The 26,579-nt window shown below is 42.9% G+C and overlaps 1 protein-coding gene and 1 long non-coding RNA gene across 8 annotated transcripts in view; one reads left to right on the top strand and one right to left on the bottom strand.

Moving 5' to 3' along the window:
- The window catches only part of CERS4 (ceramide synthase 4), a 46,193-nt gene extending 26,135 nt beyond the window's left edge, over window positions 1–20,058 (bottom strand). Inside the window, exon 1 of one of the 6 annotated variants that reach the window (XM_005531366.3) lies at window positions 20,016–20,058. In XM_005531366.3, coding sequence (XP_005531423.3) covers window positions 20,016–20,038 — 23 coding nt within the window. In that variant the 5' untranslated portion in view covers window positions 20,039–20,058. Of the gene's footprint in view, window positions 1–1,632; window positions 1,752–6,116; window positions 6,150–18,792; window positions 18,814–19,151; window positions 19,287–19,384; window positions 19,718–20,015 lie in introns of those variants that run through there. The other 5 variants (XM_088067767.1, XM_014260119.2, XM_088067769.1 and 2 more) reach the window with 5 other exon arrangements.
- Window positions 20,059–20,784: 726 nt separating this feature from the next.
- Window positions 20,785–22,780, top strand: LOC106628623 (uncharacterized). Of its 2 annotated transcripts, none has more exons than XR_001332034.2 (3): window positions 20,785–20,889; window positions 21,051–21,304; window positions 22,410–22,780. It is a non-coding gene; the product is annotated as an uncharacterized LOC106628623 (long non-coding RNA). The 2 variants fall into 2 exon arrangements; XR_001332033.2 differs by having other exon boundaries at window positions 21,048–21,304.
- Window positions 22,781–26,579: the final 3,799 nt, after the last annotated feature.

The raw sequence follows: 26,579 nt of genomic DNA, 5'->3' as shown, positions 1-26,579 counted from the left end.
GTTTGAATGTGGAATCTTCGTGTATTATCAGTGTCTTTGTTATCAGAATCTTCGTGTATGATCAGTGAATTTAGCAGCAAAAAGGGCAGCAGAATATTGATATGACCATTCAACACACAACTACTGTTTCAAGATAACTCTACCTCATACACAAATGCGAGCTGCTCCGCCCTCCAATACAGGTTGCTCATTCTTAGCTGTAACCAACATCCCAAACACAAGCTCTGAAGTCAAACACACTATGTGCAGGCACAGAAGAATGAAATGGGAATGAAATGTCCATTGAGATAATCAGAACAGTGCACAGGAAGTGCCACCTTAGGAAACCGAGGGAAAAAGCATACAATTTAAGTGTCTGGCCCAAGTATGAGAAAGCTTCTCTCCAAGCACAGTCCTAAGGCCCGGCCCATTTTCTGCAACAACTGCCTATTAAATAAAAAATGAATCAGTCATTTTATTTTGAAGATATCTTTAATTCTGATGCAATTTCTCTGTTAAACTCATTCTATAATTTTGGAGTCTGAGGGACATTTTCTGAGTCACAGCCATGGAGTCATAGGATGGGCTGGGTTAGACAGGACCTTGAATCTCATCCCTGCCACAGGCAGGGACACCTTCCAGTACCCCAGGCTGCTCCAAGCCCTGTCCAGCCTGGCCTTGGACACTCCCAGGGATTCAGGGGCAGCCACAGCTGCTCTGGGCTATCTGTGCCAGAGCCTTCCCACTCTCATGGGGTAGAATTTCTTCCTAATATCTAATCTAAATCTACTGTCTCTCAGTTTGAAGCCATTCATCCATGTGCTGTCATTCCAAGCCCTCTCTCCATCTCTCTTGTAGGCTCCCTTCAGGCACGGGAAGGAAATCTAACATCTCTTCTTGATTTGGACTTTACTGTTCACCTCAATGTGTCTTTTGATCTGACTACAACAGGGAAGAACATGATGCTGTTTCTTCAAATTTGAGTAATTTCTCCTGGCACATGCACAGTCAATTTGGTTTGAGGACAAAGCTGATTAACAATATAGTGTAAGTAATAGTGAGTGGATGCAAACTTTCTAATCACTTATAAAAAACCACATATTACGTATAGAATTTATATATCATATAAAGAAAGCAGGAAAACATTCCCCTTTTTCCCCAGAGAGAATGGAAAACCAGCTTATGAAAAATGCATTCTTCTCCTCCACTGTGAACTGCCTGATTTCAGCTTTTCATAGTAAAACCCACAGCATAAATATCCTCCTAAAAATCAAGAGCCTGACATACTGAAGAACTGCAACCAAAATAAGTGGAAATATGGCTTCACTAGCACTGAAAATAACATCTAAGTCTTTCACCAGAGTTCAGTTTGACAATAATCAATAGTATTTTCTTTCTGGTGTAGCTTCTGGGCCGCTGGAAACTGCAGTTTTGATCCCACTTCCAGGCTGCTCTCCATTCCTTATTCTAGCTCTCCTTCCAGACAATGACTGGACAAAAACCACTGGCACACAAAATGGAGATTTTTTTTTTTTAACCCTAACCCTCTTCAAATCCTGTTTTAAGAGCCTGACAAGCAGAATGCAAAAGTTTTTTAATTGCCTGTCAAACCTCAACTCTCTACATCCCTCTGGGGCCTAGAGTATAACCTACCTGTCCACACCAAGGTTGTCTGGAGGTGGGAACATCTGCTAACAACCACCTGTTCCTCTGGCAGGCCTGTAGGATCCTTTAGCAACAGCTCCCTTCCTTCGCCTTTACTGCTCCAGCAAAAACACCTGAAGCCAGGACCATGGAGGTTGGTGTCAGCTCACTGGTGACAGAGCTAGCTGAAGCACACGTACACACCTGCCAGAAAAAGCTTTTCAGACTACTCAGTAAACATGCTGCTCACCAGTACAGCTCCATTTGGGTGACACAGCCCTGTACCCATGGGACAGGGTGACTGAACCTCCAAGCCTCAGTGAACCATTTTTTCAGGATATCCCCAAACTTCCTACTGACCGTGTGAACCCAGGTTTCTCCATAGTAGTCTACATTTTTAGAGCAGAGTGTGTCTGTAGAAGCAAACTGTATATGGGCTTAGCCTACAATGAATTCAACATCCTGTCACCATGAAGCATGGTGACGCCACACCAAAACAGCTTGTGCACTTTAGACAGTACTGGATACCAGCTTGGAAGAGCCAGATAACCTAAGTGAGGTGCCTGAATTGAAAAGAACTTTAGAGACAACCTCAAAATGCTGGTAAACTTTCTCAGCTGTTAAAAATCTCAGCACTAAACAGGAAAAGCATTAGGAATACCTAGGAGAACTCCAGGGAGAAATTCCTTCTTGGCTCAGCTCTTCAAAAAACATCTCTTCAGTAAGTTCTCCTACTGTGTAGACAAAAGGCGTGCTGCAGAAAGCTGCCATCACAGCCAGCTTTGCAGCTATGCAATCCCACATTCTCCCTCCAGAACTGTATATATCTGGCAGCAACACAAAACCACACTTGACAGAGAACAGCAGCTAAACCCCACTGGGGACTCTCTGTGGGAGAAAACAAAATAAATGTCCAATTTGCTTAGGGGGAATATATAAAGATTCAAAGTGCTAAGGAAGCAAACAGCAATTACCTAATCAACTCTCATGTGCAAAATGTAGATAGTCAGGATTACCCTCATGGAGTATTTCTTCATCTTCGCAGCTGTCTTTAAGCTTCTACACATTGCAAAAATACAGAACAGGATATGACATGAAGCAACACATATGTCTTTTTGTAATTTATACAGGTCAAGTTCTCAAGTCAAGGCTGCTGGAAAGCTGAAGACAATGGTGTGTCTAAAAGGCCCTTTGAGCACCCAGAGAAAAGTGTGTGTGCGTGGGCCCATTTCTTTCTCAGAGGTTCTTTACCCTTCACACAGCATCTGTCCTGCACTGTAGCTTTGTAATGTGAGAACCAAGCCCTTCAGCTCTGAATACAGGTGTAACAGAGAAGACACCCCCTCACACAGAGCTCAGCAAGAACAGAGATAAACAACACTGGGAAACACTGGACCGATCAACGTAAGGACTTCACAAACAGCCAACAAAATAGTAAATGCTGAAAGAACAACTTTAGGTTGGTTGTAGAAGGTACATGTAAGGATGAAATCAAAACCAGAGAAGTATCACAGCTACACCATGGGGACAGGGAGGACAAGGCTTTGGCACTTCCTAAGCCCATAGTGCAGCAAGAGGAGACAGGCAAAGTAGAATTCACTGAGCTCCTTTGAGGTGACACAGTCAGAAGGTCTTGAAGCAACTGGATTCTGCAGCCCAGTAGCCCCATCCACTGTATTTACTTTGTTGAATCTTGCCTTTCCTGGTGCTGCTTGGTTTTTTTGTTTTTTATGAACATGGTGGCTTTATCTGAATCCGCAGTATTACAAAGGACTCTGCTGTTTGGCTTGCTGAGCTGCTCCAAAGAGAGCAGGAACTGCTGCATCTGCAGTGCCTGCAGCAGAGCAGCACTGCAGGGTTCCCCACCCTGAGCCACAGAACACCACTGTACTTAACCCCTTGGAGCCAGGTGTATACTTGGTTTTGCTTTTGAAGCAGAACTGTTTGAGAAGAAGCAGGACATCCAGCTAAAGAGGTTACTCCTTGTCTCACAGGTAAAACAGCTAAGCAGGTTTATCCAGGCAACTGTTGCTTACATATTCAAAGAGTTACTCTGCTGCTTCACTTACAGACTCCATTCCCAAGCAAAACATGAATATATAGGTACACAAATATTCATGTAAATTTACATGTGTGAATATAACAGATAAGGGTGGAGATGAAACACAGAGAAACAGTTTACACATCTTGGAAAGAACTGGCTACAAAGGCCTTCAAGTGCTCAACTACAGCAGACATGGTCCATTGTCTGCAGGTGGATTATACAGGTTTGTGGGTGAACCATGCCACAGGTACAAACATCCCTGCAGTGGCTCCGGGCCAAGCCATTTAGGTCAGCCAAGTCTTATTAGCTAAGTGCAGCATCATGATAATGACCTGGCTGCCAGACCAGCGCAGGGATTCCTGCAGCAGCCTTCCTGGTACAGCCAGTTTTCCCAGGATGCAATTATAGCCAGCAGCAAAGTACTGCCACAGGGGAAATCACTAATGGGGAAGCACACCACCACAAGGATGCAGTTACGCTGCTTCTTGAGTCAAGTTGCTTTATTTTTCCAAGGCTAAAGAAAACCTAAAGAGCCTCTTCAGTCTTGATATGCTGGAGACCAAAATGGAGAGGCTTGTCCTATCTTCCCGAGATACTGGGATTAAGAAACAAAGTCCTCCAAAAATTCTAAAGGTTCCTGTTATTTCAGACTGGAAGAGCCATTGTGTTCCTGCCCTATTCTGGTCCATACTGCCTAAATTTGAGTTTCCACTGCCTATTATGTATTTGAACCTTTAACTCATCCTAAGAAAACAATTATTCAAGAGCCCCATGGGTAAATCCTCTCCTGATACTTTTCTAGGCAGTTTCTTGTTTGATACTTCCCTTAAGCCTGATGTTTTCAACTAAAACTACTTGTTAGAGAAGTTACTAGTTTAGACATGAAACTTACTGCATCTCTTTTAGGCAGAAAGAAATAATTTTAACAAATAAAGCTCTGACTAACACAGCACAGGCTATCGTTTGAACACCCATATTTTATTTAATATCTTAATCTCCATTTCCAAAAGTTTTTCTTTTTTCAAACTTCCACACTAACGATCACAATATTGGTATTATGGGATTATAGTTCTAGGATAAGTTTTGCCTTTTTTTTTTTTTTTTTTGGTTTAAAATCTTTTGTAAGTTTCTTCTAATCCATATTAAAATTTTGTAAAATTTATAGATTAAAAAAAATCACTAAAAGTTTGCCAGAATTTATGGATTAAAAAAAAAAAAAATCTTTGCTCCAAAATTCTTAATTACATGTAGCATTATTTCCAGCATACTGAGATGGAGATTAGTTAGTTAGAGTCTTCTGCCTGGAGGGAATATACTAAGCTTTTCAAATTTCACTTCAGCTTTGATATGTTCATTTCCATTTCCTCATCTCTGTCAGCCATCCTTGAGTCATACATGCTTTCAGATATTGCCTTATCCAAAACAACATTTCCTTTGCCTGAGATCCCTTTTTTAAATTATGTTGCTCTTGGTTCTTTACCATTTTAAAGCTTTTCTTATAATGCAAATTTAAGCATGGATGGACAGTGTCCAAGAGACTCAGCTGAAATTTATCAATTAAGAAAAATGCCTAAGAAGGTCCTCCCATGGTAATGAAAAAATATTTAAACCTTTCCATATAGTTCCAGTCCATGAACTACCTATTGACCTTAGCTCTCCTAGCATGCCTCCTCACCCTGTTAAAATAACATTCCTACAGAACCCATCACCCTCTACACCTCCATTTCTTTGAACTTCTTTTGCAGATTTTTACAAGCCTGCTTGCTCTGGCCAAAACTGATGCATGATCTCCAATCACATGTACAGATTTTGGTATTAATGTCGTTTTACCTGCAGCTAATTCTGCTTTATTTCTCTAGTTCCCCAGCCTTCTCATCTCTTTCTCTTGTGACTCTACATGCCCTTTTCCCTAAAACTATAGCTTCTGACAGACCCTCCATTTGTTTTTGCATGAAATAAAATGTTTCAACTCTGACCAGTAGCAAGAGAAATGAAACCACAACCTCCTTATCTTCTTAATCACCAACACTATGTTCTCCAGGCTCACCCTCCTCACCCAGACTCTGTTCTTCATACGCTCTTCTTTGGAAGGTAATTGAAAATCTGGAATGATTTGTGCAGCATTGTTTCTCCATCAATGTCCAGTTACCCTCAACTTCCTAGCTTTCAGATGTTCTCCTCACTTAGATCTACCAGCTGACATTTCCTACCAAATTATTTCATGTCTGCTGTTTACACAAGAATAAATTCATTTTCCAAGTCATGTACTGCTCTGTTCAAAGGCAATATTTTCATGTACACCATATTTTGGGAGAGTTCCAGAAAAAACATAAAATGCCCAAACATTTGAAACTGCAAATAGAAGTTCCAGAATAGACAAACTTGCTTACCTATACCTGCAGAGAACATCTTCCTCACCCAGCATAAATTACATACTAACCTCCCATACCTTACACTCCACCTGCCAGCTCCTTCCTTGCTGGGCTGCTCTGCCTGCGAGTGCCTGGCTCCCAAGCAGACTGCCAGGTATGACCGACAGCACAGGTTTCAGCTGATGTCACTCACCACGTCAGAATGCAAATCAGACAGCTCTTCTCATTCAATCATTCCTCACTGAGGGGTATGACTACAACTTCCTGGTTTTGCCCAGTGAAAAACAAGCATTAGTTTATTCAGCTAAAAACAAGGTGAGAAAAGGCCCTAAATACCTCTGGCTTCCTCATGTCTTTGATCAGAAGGTGCTCAGAGCAGTGCACCCAAATTTTTCATAGCTTCCCTCTTGCTTCCAATGTGCTTTCAGAAGCTGTTCTGGTGCTCTTCACATACCTCACACCATCTGAGCTTTATCTTTCCTACCTGCATCCTTCCTTGCCCAGGCAACACTTCTGTAATGCTCTTGGCCATTGATAGTGCTCCCACCTTCCTGAGCTTCCTGCTTGTGTTTAAGCTCAAACAACAGTTCCATGCTCATGCTTCTTTGCCTCCTACTATTTTTGTTCATCTTCCTGCTTGTTGCAATGGACTACATGTGCTTGGAACTGGCTGTCCTGGAAGATTAGCACCTTTACCTGCCAGGAGAGTCTCCCATAAAATCCTGCCAAGTAGATCCCTGAAGAAGCACAGATCTGCTCTCTGGAAACTTAAGAAAAACCCAAGAAAGTACATTCAAATTTTGAAATACCACAGTTGTTTCTGCCATATTTTTCCTCCAAGAATCTGGAGGAAATCCTACTTCTAATTTTACTTCCCTACTAATGCTGCAAAACCTGGGCTGAACTGCAGCACTCAACAAAAACTTTGAAAAACAAAGTGCTGTATTAAATTATCAGGGTAAAAGCAACAGAGACAAAAGTTGAAAACCTTTGCTGTTTGGCTGGTACCTAGTCTATGGCTGAATTATTAAATGAAGTAACATTCCTGTGCTACTTCCAAGGCAGAGTAAGGTAACATAAACCTTGTTGTCCTGACACTTGGGAACAATGTTCTGCTACCAAACATTAACTCTACAAACAACAAAAAAAATTCAGCAGAAGACCACTGGACACTGCATGCTGATTGTTTGGGTAAGGCCACATCACTCTGCAGAAAGCTACAGACCATACTACGGCTTAGTAAGAACATCAGACACCACTGGTGTCCAAGTAAAGCAACCAAGGCACCCAAAGCACCAGCTACAACATCTCCGTGAAACACAGACACATAGTCCCAGACCTGTGTGTGTTTCTCCAGAGTGCAAATGTGAAATATCAGGAGACACCTATAAATCTCAAATAAGCTACTTATCAATTTCTTTGCATTTTTTTCTTCATTCTTTCTCCTGACATCTACAATTTCCTCCAGTTTCAGTAAAAACAGCTGTCAATGTCTGACATCACTTGATAGAATTGAGGAAGAAAATCAAGTTATTTTTATCAGGCCACAGTCAGCTAAGAAATCAGGTTGGAAGATCACTCAAAAAATGAAAAGGGAAATTACTTCTCCTAGAACTGCTCACCTGATCTTTCTCTAAATTCATCGGTACCAAAGAAGGAGTCAGGCAATCATAATGAAATTGTGTCCTTCAATCTGAGTTAAGAGACAGTAAAAACTGCCCAAAAGCCTCTAAACAGAAATGCTGTTTATCCACAAACATTGTACCAACAAGCAGTTCATACACCAATAGAAGTCTTTTGGAAGAGGAAGGCACAAAAAGGAACCACGCTGTGAGAAAACACACTGAGTAAGGCTCAGGACTTTGACCCTGGCAGCAATAACTTTGTGAGAAACTCTTTGTCCTGGGGTGACTTTACTTTTCAGATAGTTTGGGAGCTGGGGAAGTTGAAGCTGCTGGAGGCTGATGGGAGTTTTTTCTTGTGACCAATTATTGGTCATTTCTGAGAATTGGTGGCGGTTTTAACCATTGAGAAGTGAGATCAACTTGTGAACACCACCTTTACCTTAAGATGTAAAGCCAGGGATCTCTTGTTCTCTTTGGCTTCTGACGAGGTAACAGGCTCTGTCTCGGCTTCCTCTCCCCCTCCAGGCCGGACAAGGCCGTGGAGGGTGGGGGGAGAAACGGAGCCGGCCGGCCTGACTTGGTTTGCAGTTTCTGCTGCTGAACTGAAACCTGACACCATCAACATCTGCAGCTTTCCAAGACTTTAACTCTTTTACTGCCTGGATGAGACTTACAGATTACTCCTTTTTTCCCAGAGAGAGGGGAAGAGAGAGAGAGAGAGAGAGAGAGAGAGAGAGAGAGATAATCAACATGAAGACATTATAAAACCATCAAAGACAGTGAAGAAAAGAGTTAAGTTTTAGATGAGGAAGAGAGAATAAGGAGATGCTTTAATTAAGCTGAAATATTTTTCTGTTAAAGCTATGGAGATGGACAATAGGGGAAGCTCACAGAGACAGATGAAGAGAACTTTTGCCTTTGAATAACTCATCCTTAAAAATGACATCCCTAGACTCATTGACCCATACACACCTCAGAGTGATGTGAAATGGGAAGAGTAAACTGATGGCAGATTTTTCCGGGCAGCTGGCATCAGAGAAATAGAAAGCTATAACAGAAATAGTTTTCATGTGAGAAACTCCATAGATTAGCAGAAGAAGACTTCTGTTTCTCTACAAAGACTGATGAAAAGACTCTAGTAGGAATTGGGACTGTTTTAAACACCGAAGTTCCAAAGTTTTTTTGTCTCTATGTTGTCATGTGAACAAGGGAATGGTTGGGTAGTGGGGGAAAAAAGGGTTTTCTGGAAGTTTTATTCTGGTTTTCTTGTAGTTTTGTTAATAAACTTCCTTTATTCCTTTTAAGTTTTAAGCCTGTTTTGCTCTTGTTCTAATCCACATCTCAAAGCAAGAAATAAGTAAGTTTTCTAGTGATTTTTTTAGTTACTGCTTTAAAACCATGACACTCTTCCAAAGGCAAGTTCTGGCCTTACAACCCAGTTTATGTGCATGGATGTTCAGATGCTGGAGAAACAAAAAATACCTGCCCAGATCATTCATGACAATACATACCCCTGGCACTTTTTCTACTGCCAACTGAAATCACTCAACTGATTATCACTAACCCTGTTACTCAACAAACACATACCAGGCCTGAAAAAGTTTAATTCTAAATTAAAAATTGAGAATAAAGCAGGTAGTAGGTTCAAGCTTCCAAGTCATACTTGAGTCACATTAAAATACCAACACTGCTCTCAATAAAGCCTCTTTCTTATGAACTCATGGGACAGTTCAATGCTTCTTCAATGCATTACCTGACTCTCCAGCCCCTTTGAAGCATAAACATTCCTATACAGTTCCACTGTTGTAGTCTGATGTCCCTCTCTTAACCTATCCTCTAAGAATCACCCTTGGCAAGTATCGTGGTTTTAAACCAATAACTAAGAAAATTACTTATTTCTTGCTGTGAGATATGGATTAGAACAAGAGCAAAACAGGCATAAAACTTAAAAGGAAAAAAAAAGAAAGTTTATTGACAAACTACAATAATAACACCAGAATAAACTTCCAGAAAAACCTTTTCATCCCCTGTCTACCCACAATTCCCTTGTTCACATGACAAAAAGAGACAAAAACTTTGGAACTTTGATGGTTAAAACAGTCCCAATTCTTGCTACAGTCTTTTCACCAGTCTTTGTAGAGAAACAGAAGTTTCTTCCTGTTAATTTATGGAGTTTCTCACAAGAAAAACTATTTTTGTTATAGTTTTCCATTGCCCTAATGTTAGCTGCCCAGAGCTGCTGTTATTAGAGCCCACTCCTCTCATTTTCACATCACTCTGAAGTGTGTATGGGCCATGAGTCTAGGGATGGGATTTTTAAGGATAAGTTATTCAAAGGCAAAGTCTTCTTCATCTGTTTCCGTGAGCTTCACCAGAAAACAGTTTTCTCATTGCCTCTCAAGGCTTCAAATCTTCCAGCACTTCACTGTACCATAATTACTCTACTTTTTACTCAAAATTTACACTTTGAACACTCTATTCCTCCCTATATACTGTCATGAATTAAAGGAGTGTTTTCAAGACCTTATTGTCCATTTCCATAGTTTTAACAGAAAGATATTTCAGCTTAATTAAAGCATCTTCTTAATTCTCTACCTTTTCTGAAGCTTTTTTTCTTTCCTGTCACTGATAGTTTATAAAGTCTCTTTTCATGTTGACCACTCTCTTTTTCTCTGTCTGGATAAAAAGATTAATCCACAAGTCTCATCTGGGTAATGAAAGAGTTAAAATCTTGCCCAGGCTGTTGTAGGTAGTTCTGTGGCCTCGGCCGGTGCAGGAGCTGGAGCCGTCTGCGATGGAAAGTTCCTCATGGCTGCTCTGGAGAGTGTAGTCACCGCGCCCAGCCCGCTGCAGGTCTAGAGCCTCTCTCTTTCTTCACTCAGCAGTTTCTAGTGAATTTAGTTACAGCAAAAAACCTGCAGCCGAGCCAGAGATCGGCTCGGCCCAGCCAGAGCCCGGAGAAAACCTTCCACAGGGCCCGCATCTCCTGGCCGGGAGACGCTGGGCCCAGCCCAGTCCCCGCCCGGCCGCATGGCCTGGGCAGGGAACGGGAGGCCTGAAGCTCTGCCGCCCTTCACAGCCAGGAAACAAAGAGAACCAAGAGAGCTCTGGTTTTACACTTTAAGGTAGGGTTCACAAGTTGATCCCACTTTTCAATGGTCTAAACTGCTGTCAATTCTCAGCAATGACCGATAATTGGTCAGGAGAAAAGACTCCAGGCAGTTCCCAGCAACTTAAACTTTCTTAAAGGTAAAGTAACTCCATGACAGCAAGCCCTTATGATCCTTTCCAGGACAGCTCCTCCTCTTCTGTCCTTCTGCCTTCAGCCACACACTAGGTTCCACAGTTTGTAGCAGCCCTCAGAAGCTCTTTGGCTGTAGTTTCACCTTCAATTCCTACTTCCCTGAAGTCCAAAGCATCACCATTGCTTCTAAATCGTACAGTCAAGCACTACAGTTAATCAAGCACTCTAATCCTTCTCTCTCCTCCAATCAGGCCATTTTCCCAAAGACAAATTTTCTAATTCATCACATCAGCACCTCTGAGCATCCACCTCAGCGAAGCTGAACTCCTGAACAACTAATCTTGGGTCAAAACGAGAGAACCTGCTGTGTTAAATAAGGAGGCCTGAAGGACCTGTGCAACCTCTGCCAGACATCGCAAAGATCAAACAGCAAAATGGAATTGGATCATCTTGAATGCCAACATAGATTAGAAAAGTGCTTACCTACCACTTGGGATTAATCTGGTTCATGAAGTTGAGTGAGGAATCCTCTATTATAATGCAGTATACCTACACAAGCAGTCAATGACTTTACACACAACCCTTGCTCACCTCCCTTATGTGAGAAACACACAGGCTTTAATTATTTTCTATGAGTTGGCTTTAAATGTCAGTATCAACAGTTCCATCAGTTTCTCAGGTATTAGTTCCAGCAAATTCCCCAGCCTGTTCCAAATCTTAGAAAAAAACTAAAATTAATCAGGCTAAAATTAAGATTATTTTAAATTATACTCCTACCTGTAGAAGTAGTACATGCTTTCATGATTTTTCTTTCAAAACACAAAACTTAAAACCTTATCTGAGAACATCTACATTCCCAACATTACTGCAAAAGCAAAGTATGTTGAAAACATTGAGAGCAACAGATAGAAAGATTTCCCTTTCTCTAAGATTAAAAGCATTGAGACTCACTTTTCACAAGCATAACAGCTTAATGAGTATTGCAATCTATCAGATAATGTTGTTCATTTAAAAACAAATGTGAATATGAATTATTCTTCATTAGAACAGATAACTTAAAACCTCTGTGATAGGGGCAGCTTATAAAGCAGACTGTAAAACTCCAGCTGTTTCCATAGGCATTGTCTTCTTTTCTTTGCTGAAGTAGTACCTAACATGAAGAGAACCTGCCTCCAATGGAGCTTCATCTGTTACACTGGTAAACAAATCACTATCGGACGGCATATTCCTTGTCAAGATTTGAAGGCTGCAACCACTGCGCTATTTATCCAGCAATTCTGGATTTATGGGATGGCTTAACTCCACATGCAGTGGGATCGTTTTAATGAGTGATCCTGCTGGACATGGCTTATTTGGATTGCTTAGCCCTGGTGGTCATCTCGGTCTTCTGACTCTTGAAGCTGGACTCCTCCTCCTGCTCTGCTGCTGAGGTACCCTGTGTTTGCTGCAGGCACCAGCAGATCTGTGAGAGAACTCTGACACCACATTTATTTCTCCCTGGGCAAGTTCCTCTGCAGAACAGACACTAATTTACCTCACTGCAGCCGGCTGTTCTGCCCTGCCTGAGCTGACACCATCCTGCCTGCAGCAGCTGCAGAGGGTGAAGACCCCAGCCCCGAGCAAAGGGCGGTGCCAGTCTCAGCCAGTTGGATCCCCCAGCACACCATCAGCAGCTCCAGCTTTCGCAGCACAGCCCTGATTCATGCTGGCTGAGCTCAGGGTTTATTTTTAAAATACCAGTACTGAGGGTCACTTTCTCCTTGCTTCAATTCACCACAACTTACTTTACAAGTCACACAGAAGTGATTATTTGGGGAATTCTGCTTTCATGCTTTTAATTCAGTATCCTCTCTAAACAGAAACATTCCTGTGATCTTTTCTTTGAAAACATTAAACACAAACTCTGACAATTCATCTTTCAAACTCTGAAGAAGGATCTTTCACATATGTACGAAGACAGACAGATTAACAGAGAACTGCAGTCCCAAAAGCTCTTATAGTACCTCAGGATAAAAATAACACTGCTTATTACAAACAAAATAATCTGAACAAAGCCTGCAGTTTACCTCTTTCACAATTTATTTTTCCTTATCTGTTTTGATTCAAAGCCTCAGCATTTGTTGGGTTGGAAGCCATATGCCATACCTGTGGCTACCAGCGGAGCAACCTCACAAAGAAAAGTATTTGAATAATTTCTTTCTTTTTGGAACTGACTTTTAAAACAAAGACACTAGTTCTTGTCAAAACCAGTTTTGGTAAAAGGTGAATCAGTCTTGAAGTTTATGGAATTACTGCAGTCCTCTTTGAACATTTTTCCTATTTTCCCAAATAAAACTCCTGAATTAATTAAAACTATAGCATATTGGAAAAGGAGTGGGGAACATAACACTGGGTTCTTGACATTGCTATTTAATTCTGGACAAACCTGCTGAAGGGTACTCATCAGTAAAGATGAAAACACTACAAAAATTACTCCCAACAGAACAGCCTTAAGTGGACTTTCAAAACTGGGAAAATTATGAGATTTGTTTTCTTTTTACTTAAGAAGAACCTGCCATAGAGTGCCAGCAGAATTAAATATGAAACCTTTAATACAAATATACTAAAGGTGAATACATGCATATAGTGGAGACGCACAATAAAATGCAAACATTTATTTGAATGAAGAGGGTGGCTAAGGGCACAGAACACAGACTTGCAGACACCTAGTTAGGGTGGAAAACCCCCTACAGCCAGGTCAGTGTGTGAGATCAGGATCACTGAGTCACACCATGAGTGCACAGCAGGCCCAAGGAGGGGAGCTCTGCCTACATCTGTGGTGGCCAGGATGCCTCCAGTGAAGAACAATGTTTTGCATCCTTAGCCCGTCATGGCAGCTTCACAGCAGGCCCCAGTCTGGGCTGGGTAACAGCTCATGGAATTGATCCAGAACCAGAGCCTGCGCTGAGCATGCCAGGGTTGTCCACACAGCTGGGCAGGGACAGTGCCCCAGCTCCTGGCAGAGGTTCCTGTACACCTCCACTCAGGTGTAGTCCAGGTCTAGGGACTCTGTAAGCTGCAGCTTTTACAACAGAACCTGCAGTGTGTGGCACTGCAATGAAACAGTGCTGGAAATGCGTAAACTCTACATCTGCAACATACTCCATTGAAGTGTTCAATTACTCAATGAATTTTAACTAGAAAAAGGATAATTAATTTTACTAGTAAGAAATAACTGCAAGATTTTGGCTTCCTAAAGGACAATCTATTTTTAAATAAGACTTTTGACTTCTGCTTTTCCTTTACATGAAAGTGTGGATCTTCTCCTACAGGGAGAACATTAGACATTAGAAATGTCATTATATCATTAGAAATACAAGCAGGATATAAAACACAGAGCACAATCAACAACTCTGACTCCATAAATCTCATGACACTTTTGTTCTTATCAACAGTCTCTAAATTCACAGCTAAAGTTGAGTCAGTTCAAAACTGCATGCCCCTCAGTTTAACTTCACCCCCGTTGGATTTTAGTGTGCACTTGTTATGTCATAGTAATGTCTGGATACATCCCATGAGTCTGAATTTATTAAACAAATGTGATTTTTCAGATAATGCTGTGATATAATGTGATATAATTTTAAGCATTTCAAAGAACAAGTACATGTTACTTAAACCCTACAGTATGGAAAATCAAGATGGACTATTTGTTCTGACTCATGCGTGTTAGTTCTTTGATGTTCTATGTGAAAAACAAGGTTCACATATTTTTTTAATAGAATTTAAAAGTTTAATAAAAAGACAATCAGGAGATAAAAATAAAGATGCCCAGGTGTCTCTGCATTCAGCCAAGCAAGCACACCTTACTAACAAAGGATTGTCCCTTAAAAACAGAATCCTACTACATATCCATAAATTCTCATACATGTTCAGACATTCTTCTTAAGATTTTTGGTGTTCCTCTGTTTTTTCTTTGCCCCCACTTCCCAATAGATCAATCTTCTAGGCACCACTAGGTTTTATGTCCTTCGATAACGGGTGCCATAAATTTTTCTTTTGGAGGGCTTGGAGGACTGCTTGTCTTTATCTGGACAAGATAATCTTAGGATGCAGGGGGGTCTCTGACTATTTTCTTTTTTAGTCTCTGGGTTATATAAGCAAAAAAGTAGTTTGTGCCTTAATATCATGTTATAGCCTAACATATATGTATTATACCACTATTTCTAAGTTCCATCAATAACAGAAATAAAGGAAACTATATTAATACAACAAAATTTTCTAATCTTATACCTATAACCATTCATTATAATATTTGTGAAAAGCCAATAATATGATGTGCATTTATAACATTTTATAATCTCCTTTCTTCTATGTTTGCTTTCACCTGAACAAACCCTAAGACTGGAGGACCACAGTGGGAAAAGAAACAGATGTGTTTCCTTTAAGATTATATCAGTGGGTGGAGAGATCCACTACAGTCCTTAAAATGAAATTGCTGTACTTTCCAGCATGAAGATTCCCCTGCTGAGACAGGTTCCTTTCAAGACAGCCAGTGTAAACCAACAGAATCATCAAAGTCTGGACCCTGGCCTCCACCCATTCCTGGCCAGCTCTCCCACTACCCTGCCATGCTCAATGCAGGAATTTGTGAGGCTCCACAGAGAAGCTTGAGAAAAAGATTTGGGCTTAAACCAAACTTTTTGTTTTCACTTGGGGGTGATTTTACCCCATGCCAGTCCCTCAGTGCAATTCACTTCCTGGATTCAAAATAATTTGTGCAGGCTCAATGCAAGGCATAAGGGGAAATGACAAGTGGCCCAGACCTGGCAAATGTGGCACCTCTCTCTACAGAAACATAGCTCAAGATAATGAGCTTTACCTCCACTGAGCTCCAAACACCCATCTGCTACATCACACCAGGAAATATCTGGATTCGTATCATCAATTCCTTACTGGTCTCTGCAAAAGGAACCTTGTCCTAGGGTGACTTTATGATGTTTGCATCCCCATTCCTCTGTTCTGTTCATGCTGGATATTCTTATTTCAAGAGCATAGAGGGGGAGAAGAAGCGCATTTTTTTGTTTGCAAACTGCATTTACTTCCCCACATTCCTTCTCTGGACTGTGTTGTCTGCAGCACACACTGTGGGACAGAGCTCTCCTTTCTTTTTAGTTAGTTGGTTTTTTTTTTTTTAGCTAGCTGAGGCAGAGAAGTTCCCTGGACTGTGGCATTTCTTTTCCTCGGAAGCACCTGGCCCCGCCTCTGGACTGAGAACCCAGAAAAACACCACGTGCTCACACCTGTGGCCCACCAGGGCCTGGGACACAGCATTTTCCAGCGCTGGAGGGACTGCTAAAGAGACTGAGCGAGCTGAGCTACAGCCCACAACAAAGACTTTCTTAATTTGCCATCTCTTCAGAACTGCAAGAGGTTCTATTGTTTAATATTACTCATTTTTATGCTTGTGAATACTTTGCTTGTTAAATAAACAGTTTTTTTCCACTTTTCTCCAAAGAAATCTTTTCCCCAACCAGTATGGGGAGGGGCCGCTTTCTAGAGAATTTGCTTTCTAGAGGGACCCCTTTGGAAGTTTCCTCCCATTTTTGCCCTAAACTAGGACAAACCTAAAAAAAAAAACAACAACAAAACACAGAAAAAACCCAAAACACAGAAAACCAGAAAATTAAACCTAAATATATGATAGATGCAGCCCCAAGAAATTTCTGGGTGTACATACACAACTAACTTGCAGGGACCCACCTTCTGCATCATATCACACCAAACTCCATGTCTGTATTTCTCTCCTGTTTCTCTCAGGAATGAGTAGGAAGCCTATTGAACTATCCCCTCCTCATCTTAGACCTGAAAAAGTAGTGTACAATAACATTCTAGCTGCATTTTACCCTCTTGCAGAGAAATTTGCTATGAATTAAGATCTGAAGATTCCCTGAGGGATCTTTCATTTACAACAACTGCTTCCAAAGTCTGGACAAATCATCATGACCTTGGCAGGTGGCAACCCAGCTGCAACAGCTCAGTTGTGAGGTCCCTCGATCTGCTGCAAGCACTGGTCACAAACCCAGCTCATGTATTAGTTCTGTGCCCAGTGCTCTCCAAAAAGAGAAGTCCCATGGATTTCTGCCTTGGAAGAAAAAGAGACAAAGCTTAGGCATGTGCCCAGATAGCTGGAGCCTTGTCACCTGCAGCTGTATTGACTAAAGGCTCCTTTACCATAATCACTTTTCACAAGCAGAATTAGCAGGTTTGCAGTTTGATTTTGGTATTGAGCCCAAATAAGCTGCTTCCTAGAATAATGCTAAAATAAGTGATCTACAGAGGCTTTCACTTCCTTCCCTGCCCTGTATTGTTCTCTGCCATAAACATGTCAGAAAATAAAAATTTAGATAGCTCTCTGAACCTGAAAGCAATTTCCCCCCCAAAAGCTCTGCAGAGAAGAGTCTAGGGTATTACAAAAGTTAGAGTTATAATACAGAATAAAATTTTAGAAAAACAGAATCAATTTTCTTGTTATGTATCTCATAGAAAATAAAGCAATTGGACTTTCCTCACATCTTTTTGCTTCTTGAACCTTCTTGGGCTCATGAATATCATCAAGGATTCTCATTAGCTGCCTTTCAAAAAAAACATGAATTGCAGGAATGCCTGATTTAGTTATTTTTTGTGATTACTAGGCACTGCCAGATTTATAAGACTGGCTGTTGTCAAGATACTGACTTTCCAAAGCTCATGCTCTCTTTCACATCAGACATCATTTAAGTTCTGCACTCAAAAGGACATCAGAAACTGTAAGTGGTATTAAAAAACCCAATGAAAATGCACTCCATCAATCTGGTGACCTCATGAAATGAAGAAAAAAGCTCCATCATGAGGAGAAGATTTAAAAAGAAGCCTTCTTTAGCTCTATTTCGCCAAAAAGGCATATACCAGGAAATTGAACTTTGAAGCCTCTTATGATACCTGAGCAACTACGCAACCTCAGGGCTTTGGAGTTCAGACAGGTTGGTGTCCCCAAACAGACTTGGGAGGCAAGAGCAGATAGTTAAGACATCCTCAAGCACCACTTGTCTCTCTTTTGGCAATGCAGGGTCTTCCCAGACACTGTCCAACAACATGGGAAAAGGACATCAACTCAGATGAGTTCTTATTTTGATTAGAGCTGAAATACAGAATTAGTTCCTTAAACCCAACATGAAAAGTTGGCAGCATGAATCTAATCTTTGCCACATGAACAGAGAAGCCAAGTCTTTTGTAGCTACTGGTGTGACAGACAGCAAAAATAAACCCATGTGGATTTTGGTAGACTATAACAAACGGACAGGGGAATAATAATTTTTCATTGCAGGTGTTTACTCTCCTTCCTGTCTGGAAGCAGTTGTCAAGCTGCAAAATATCTATCTCATTAACATAACTCTGACATGAGATGGGAATCAGATTAAGAAAATTAGTATTATATGCTAATTCCAACAGGTATTAACAGCTAATAACTCTCAGCAGCTTTGCTTCACAGTAAAAAGCTCTTTTGACTTAATATAAGATGGACTTTTCTTTGCTGCTGTGTACACAATCATATCACAAAGTCTTATCTTCCAGTGTACAACCCCTGGTTAAAACAAACCTTTGTTGTTTTTTGTTTTTTTTTTTAAACAGAAATACAGAAAAAAATCTTCTGCATTTTCTGGCCATCTTGATAAACCTGAGCTAGATTCATCAATCACCGACCGAGTCTCACACTTCACCCCAGTTTTCGTTGCTGGCTGAAGGAGAGGTTGGTTCCTTCTGAGGACAAACTTCACCATGTGTGCCCTTTCATACACACCTTCCATCTGACTTTGACAAAACTAAACTCAAAAAACTCCCAATTACACTTTCAAGAGAAGGAATTACCTTTAAATTTTGATAAACTGATGTAGATAAAGATTGATTTTCCAGTCTGGTGAACGGAAATTCAGCTATCAGACTGCAAATTAACACCGGTCTGTTCCAGAAATGCTCACCTCGTGCCCTGACACCTAACTTTACTCTTATCCCATTGCCATTACCTCCTAAAACTTACCAGCTGGTCTGGCTTTAAATGATTCCAGAAGTGGAATTTGCTGTCAAGTATCTGATTTGAGGTTTTCGGTAACTCCAGTCTAAAATTAGGGTTGGTTGGTTTGGTTGCTTGGTTTTTTGTCGTTACCCTACTTGAATTTTGACCACTACACAAATCTTTCTAAAAACAATTCAAACCACAAACTAAATACCTCAGCTTCCTTCCCAGCTTTGCCGTCCTTTTCTCTGGGAACAGTTTTCACTGCCAGCAAGAAGATCTTCCTTCAGTTCCACCGTTTTTCATGCCACAGGGTAAAAGCGACACCCCCGTCTCGCCCCGGGCTGAGTGGAGCCCGCACCCCCGGCTCGGCCCCAGGGTTCCCCGGCCCGGCCCCAGGGTTCCCCCGGCCCGTTCCCGGGGCTCCCCCCGTCCCTGCCCGCTCACCTCCGGGCTCCGCCAGCGGCCCCTGCGCTCCCGGGCGGGGCGAGCCCGGCGGGCCTGGGCCCGGCCCCGCTCCGCTGCCCCGCTCCGCCCTGCCCGGCTCTGCCCGCCCGGGCCCCGCTCACGGCGGCCTCCCGGGGAGAGCTCGGCGCGGAGGGCCCAGCACTCCTTCAGCGAAACTGCAGCTGCTCTTTGCGCGGAAAAACAGTGGTTAAACTAATATATAGTATTTCAGTCGAAACAACGAGAAAGTGCTCCTTCTGCGGACCACGGCTTTGGAATCAGCGCAGTACAGCTGTGTAGATTTTAAGGCCGGAAAGAAAACACCCTTAAGATGATCTATTCTGTCCTGTGTTACGCAGGCCAAAAAAAATTCCACTCCGTCATTCTCGCTCTCAAGCCTTGGGAGAACAGATCCTGTTTGCTGTTCCTGTGCTATAATGCATTCTTGGAGCACTTAAGGTTGTGTTCCCTTGTCGCACCAAAATGCTGTCCATCAGCTCTTTCTTGCCAGACTTTTCTAAAGCTGTAGTCAGCACGGTTATGATGAGCATGGTTATAAATACCTTTGCAGACAGAAATGTGAACAATTTTAAAACAAACACAGTGACTTGCTAATAGTTTTCTTGCTTACCTCTTTGAGTCCACCTGCTCCATTCCCACTAGGCAGTGCACAGTCCTGCTGCTGGCAAAGGGATAGTTTGTGAACAGTCTGTTACAGTAACCAGGTTGCCAAAGCGTATTACAGAACATAGTTACACCAAGTACTGGGGCCCTGGAGTTACCAATCCTGTCAGGAAACTCCGGCCATCTCAGAGCCTCGGGGGACCCCAGTGCTCCTACAGGCAGATGGCTGTCCAGTATCTCCTTGTGTGGCATCACTGAAACAGCCTTAAACAGTGCTTGATCTGCAATGTCTATATTGATAAAGCCAGTTTTTCTGGGGCTGATCCAAAGCCCACTGATGTGAATGAAAACTCCCACTGACTTCCAAAGGATTGAGATTGGGCTTCCTATGAACAAAAGTCTGCTTGTTTCAGTGTGTGCAATAGGTGGAACAAAAGCATCTAAGACTCCTGGAGCAAAGGAAGGTGCTCAGGTGTTGTTTGCCTTTTATTTTCCTTGGGTTCTCTGTGGCTCTTTTAGTTACAGAGGTATGACCCAAGTCCTCCCCTTCAGGAGGACCCATCTGTGTGCCCTCACCAGAGGGTCGCCAGCACACAGACCCACAGCAGCACCACAACCCAGCACAAACTTGCCAGGCTCTGCACAGCAAAGCAGTTCAGAAAACAGAGCCTTGGTAGAAGTCCTAACCCTCCATGCTTCAGCAGTCCATAATCATAAATCATGGTGAGTTTAGAATTACAAGTGCTGAATACTGCTACTCAGTCCCTCTGCAGAGTTCTGCCTTCAAGTCATGAAAAAGACTTTCTTTTTAGGATCTGTACATTAAGACATCCAAAGGGGTCTGAAGGACAAAGATGGACACACAGTCTCGTACCTATCAGGTTTGTTCAATACTTCATGAAACAATTAGTATATGAGGTACTTAAAAATCACTTACTGTTTTAGAATATGGACTGCTGAACCTCTGCTGAGTTAGTATTTATATGACAGTATATTTATGAGTATACACGGGTTTATAAAAATGTAATAATTTATCCAGCAGATGCCCATTGTGAACAGGATGATACTGTGTTCAGAGGTCAAACAAATCCTCTAGTTAGAGTCCATGAGCATGTTACCCTCTAAAACCCTGTTCAGTGAATGCAAATGAAGCTTTGAGCAAGTCTGATGGCCATTTTGTCTGTGAGCTCTGGGACGTGATGCTGGGCACTGGAAAAGCAGAAGGGTGGCCTTTGCCAATGGGAACAGCACCCTCGAGTGGGAAAACGAAGTAACTTCCAGTCAGCAGGACCTGAGGTAAGCAAAATTAGTTCAGGCTGGAGAAAAGAAGGCTCTAGGGAGACCTCAGAGGCCCTTTTAGTCCCTTAAGGGGCTCCGGGTGAGCTTGGGAGGGACGTTGGGCAAGGACCTGGAGGGACAGGACAAAGGGGAAATGGCTTCCCACTGCCAGAAGGCAGGGTTAGGTGGGATACTGGGAAAAAGTCTTCCCTGTGAAAGTGGTGAGGCCTGGCACACTTTGCCCAGGAAAGCTGTGGCTGCACCATCCCTGGAAGTGCAGAAGGCCAGGCTGGATGGGGCTTGGAGTAGCCTGGGGTAGTGGAAGTTGCCTCTGCCCATGGCAGGGGTTGGAATGAGATGGACTTTAAGGTCCTTTTCAACCCAAGCCATTCTGTGATTTTATGAAACTCAAAATGCAATTGAGCACTGGTACCCCCAGAGCTGGATGTGCCCAGGTCTGGCAATGGTGGATGAATGCTTGTGCCTGCTGTGGAACATGATCTGGGCAGAGCTGCTGGGCATTGCAGCCTTACTGGTCCATCTGCCCATCAACAAATCTCACCTTGTGCAGATTCTTGCATTTAAGTCACTCTTGAGTTGTGACTCTCATGACAGACTCTCATCCTACTGTTTTATTCATGTGCCTCTCAATCCTGATGAGGATTCCAAAAGCCATTATAACTCAAGACCAGGACACAGTGTTTTCATGGTATTAGTTCATCTACTCTTGAAATATATACTGTTTATGAAGAAAGGGGGAGGCTTGGCTTCAGGAGATACTACAATTCTTCGGGTCTTGAGAGAGGATGCTGTGAGACAGTGTATAACTGGAACTGCACAGGTAGTTCATGGAAGAACATGCAATTATTTACACCTGAAATCTGACAAGATGCTGTTGCTAACAGGACTATCCTTTTGAACATGCTGTTGGGGATTAGGTGTCCTTTTTGTTGTTGTTCTGGCTTGCCCGTGGAATTTTTACCCATTAGTTGCGGGGACAACTTAACTGTGGGTATTTAGTGGGTGCTCGACAAAGGACAAAGAGTGGCCGGGCCCAGGGGCGGAAGGGGGGCAGGAAAAAGGAGGGTGGAGACAGTTTTTGGCTGGCTTTCTTCGGCTTCAGGGAAAGACATTCGTTTTTGGGCACGGAGCTGCTTCGGTAGAGAGAAGGGAATTTTTCGCCATCACAGATGGAGCTGCTGCTTCTTCTCCTTCTTCCCTCTTCGTTGATGGCCTCGCACCCCCTGTCCTGCCGGGACGTGTGGCAGTGCCAGCCACCACCATGGAGCTTCTGAGACACCTCAGCCACTGGCCCAGGATCTCAGCTCATCCCTGCTGTTCCAGCTGTGTTCCTCAGAGTCCTGCAGGAGCACCGGGACTGCCCGAGGGGGTTTGTGAAAACAAAACCTCTCCTCCATCCCTTCCCCTCTCAGCCGAGAAAGCTGTCACGGGGTCCCTGGTTCTGTTTTCTTGCTAATGCTGTAGTTATTGTTGTTTGTGTGCCTGGCTATACTAGTAAAGAACTGTTATTCCTATCCCCAGATCTCTGCCTGAAAACCCCTTGATTTCAAAATTATAATAATTCGGAGGGAGGGGGTCTACATTCTTTCATTCCAAGAAAAGCTTCTGCCCTGCCTAGCAGACACCTGTCTTCTAGAACCAAGACACATGCCTTTCTGATTACCACTTTATGTCTTTTTGTCAGAGCAGAGTAAGTTGGGAGTTTTGAAGGAGCCATCAGCAGCAAACTCAGAAAATGACTTTCCTAAAGATCATGGTGAGACATAAGCTTATAGTCAGGCAATGAGGGTGTCAGGGGGTAGATACTATGGGTGACACATCACTGATGCATCTCAGTAAGAGCCCAACCATGATTAACTGCACCAAACCTCCTCTCTGGAAATGCTCATGTTCTGAATCAGTGACATTACTCATGCCAACAGTCCTAACACTTACAGTCTGAGTAGTCTTAAAGTCTTCATGTCATCAGCTAAGCCAGGTCATTAAAATAAATCCTCAGTGTCTTGACAGAAAGCAGGTATCTCTGTTCCAAGTCTGCTGTCAATTCCTATTGTAGAGGCTATGAATTCTAGCTCCACCTGGGTGCCTCCACATCTGCTTGCTCATGGCACCAGACATGGCACCATTTTGGCACTGACTGTGGCCAATGGGGTATTGGGTTTTACATGACTAAGGCAGAAGGAGTCCAACATTTCAAAAAACTGTACTGCAGTAATGGAATGGAATGTATGAGCCAGTGGTGCAGAGCCTGGGTCTGTGAATGCCATCAAAGCCTGCACATTATAGCAGCAAGAGCTTGGTTTTACTCACAGGACCTTTATAAATTACATAATCTCCTAGGGAGTGTGCTCGGAGTGCTTTGAACAGGTCTCTGCTATTTTAGTTACCCTGAAATGCAGAGTAGCAGTTGGGATTTAAAGAACATTCTTGATTAGGAAAATTTGAAAATCTTCTAGGTCTCTTTCCATCTACCAATGGCTATTCCTGTAAAAGAGATGTCTTCTATGAATTTTCTGGAACAACAGCTCCTCTTTGAGGATCAACACCATCTCGACATTCCTTTACTGCTGATCACACTCTAGGAAGATAATGTGCAGCTTCCTGTTAGCACCATTTCCTTTTCCCCACTTAGATAATCCTGAACTCTGACATTTAGTTTCTTCATTTTTTCAAGCCTGATGCAGAATTTTTTGTTTGCATGATGTCCTAAGGTCCTCCTTATCTGTCTCTCAGCAGCTGTTTGCTACCCAGACTCTAAATCCTGCAGTGTCAGGTGATGCCCATTGACACAGCTCCACTTCCTCTCTTTCCCTCTGACACCCCCACTCCAATATTCTGACACTGCTGTCTGCCCCAACTGTGTCAATTGGTTTCTGGACCCTAATGTTTAGGACCACAGAGGGACCTCAGATTCTCTATGCAGAGACAGCACATCCCACATCCCATACCCATTGCTGCATATTGCAGTTCACTCACCTGCTCCTGCTGCTGGCATCTGCTGCACTGTCTTACTTACACATTTTTCCTGACATGTATCAGCCTGAATTGGTTGTCCTTGGATATCCTTAGAACTTTGGGTATGCAGAGAAGGTGGCTTATTGCCTGGTGGCAAAGTTAAGCATCTTTAGTGAAAGGTAGAACTCTGTGAGTGTAGTAGAAAGAAGAGAGATGCAAACATCATGGACACTCTCAGATACCATGTAAACCCCTCCCCTGGCTCTGGGGAGGGGCACACGGGAGCAGTTTTGTTCCTATTTTAAGTAAAGACCAAAGTATCCAAGACCCATTTGTCCTCTCCATGCAGCCTGGCAGGATTTGGGTTACAAGCCTCAAAGATCTACTATTGAATGTGCTGCTCCAGGGGATTACAGGCAGGAAAGCCACCCCAGGATCTTTGTCCTTCTTGAAAGGATTTCTAAAGTGTCTGGTCTGTGGCTAATATTAGACACTGCAACTTCAGCAAGTAATCCGGTGCCCTTTCTGTACTTCTTGGCTCTGCCCATTCCTTCTGTGATTTCATCCCATAGCACCATTATCAGGGTGAATGTCAGGACCTCAGGACTCACGTCACTGGACACTTATGGGTCCCTTGCTGATATTCTTGTTGAAGAGGGTGAAGTGTCCCAAGCAAGCCTGCCAGAATATCAGAACATCCTCCCCTTCCCCTTCCAGTGCAGCAAAACTCAGGATGGTATACTGAATAGCTGATTTTGTTAGAAACAAAACTGACTTCATTTCCATTCATTTGCTTTTGAATTTCATTCACAGGTTCTCTGACACTCATACAGAAGTACTGAGATGAATGTGTGCAAGTGTTACTTGAGGTAACACCAAGAACAGACAACACTGGCTGATGAATCCTCATCACGTCTCTCTGCTCTTCAGGAGTTGGTGGCCATATGCTGTATTTTGCATACACCTTTCATGCCCATCCTGAGGGTCTTGCTCCAGAGAGCGCCAGAGCTTCACCAAGACTTGCCATGGCACAGGTGGGACCCTGCAGCCCTGCAGCCATCCCTAGGAACTGAACAGACTAGAATATTTCAGTTGGAGGGACCTACAACAACTATCTCATCCAACTGCCTGAGTCCTTCAGGGCTGACCAAAAGCTAAAGCTTGTTCTTAAGGCCATTGTCCAAATGCCTCTTTAACACTGACAAGCCAGGGGCATTGACTGCTTGTCAAGGAAGCCCATTCCAGAGTTTGACCACCCTCTTCATATTGAAATGCTCCCTCATGTCCAGTCTGAACCTTCCCTGGAATAGCTTTGAACTGTTTCCAGGAGTGCTGTCCCTGGATCCCAGGGAGGAGAGCTCAGCACCTCCCTCTCCATATGCCCTCCTCAGGAAGCTGCAGAGAACAACACTGTTATCCCTCAGCCTCCAAAGGAGACAAGACCAGAATCCTCAACTGCTCCTCAAGGGCATGCCATCCAGCCAACCAGCTTGGTTTCCATCCTCTGGACTCATTCGAGGACCTTCACATAGTTTTTAAATTGTGGGGCCCAATTTATGGGATTGCATTCCCATTCTATGGGGGGACACAGAACAGGAATGCAGTTATCACAGCTATAGTCAATTGTTTCAGGATGTGCTGTGGCAACATTCATTGGCAGTGCACCGCCCTTTGCAGAGGGGAAAGGATGATCTTAAACTGTACTGGTTACCAACTTGTTTTCAAATGTAATTCAAAGTATAGGTTTTAGCTCATAAATCCTGTGTTATTTGCATTCCTTGCTGTTATAGACTGGGGGCACTCAAGAAAAAGGAATTTGTCTCTGTTGTGGTTTGACACTGGTTAAGACACCAGGCACCTATTAAAATTGTAATGAAGGGCTCATGAATTGAGATAAAGATTGGGAGAAAACACTATAAGGGCAAAACAGACTCAGACTTAAAGGTATAAAGTAAATTTAATATTAACAGAGTCAGAGGAGGATAATGAGGAGTAAAAGAAACCTTTCAGTTGGTCACTTGAGATTTTTCTTCAGTTTGCTTAGGGAGAGGAGTCTTTTTCTTCTGCTGTGCTGTGGGGTCTTTCCCATGGGGGACAGTTCTTTGTGAATGTGGTTCAGTGTGGTTCTAATTTCACAAGTAGCAGTCCCACCCAACTTGCTGTAATGTGAGTCCCTCCCACGGGCAAAAGAGTCTTCCCTAAACTGTCATGTCATGGGTCACTAGCCCATGGAGTGTAGTCTTTTAAAGCTAGGCTGTTGTAGTTTGGAAGCAACGGCCCTCTCTTTCTGTTCAGGTCTGCCACTAGACCACAGCTT

This window comes from Pseudopodoces humilis, chromosome 28 (genome assembly GCF_049639895.1).
Source record: "Pseudopodoces humilis isolate 2021_Gansu_Grassland_sample_001 chromosome 28, ASM4963989v1, whole genome shotgun sequence".
In the NCBI taxonomy this organism is placed as follows: domain Eukaryota; kingdom Metazoa; phylum Chordata; class Aves; order Passeriformes; family Paridae; genus Pseudopodoces; species Pseudopodoces humilis.
Note: the sequence above shows the minus strand (reverse complement) of the source record. Positions and strands in the feature narration are given on the sequence as shown.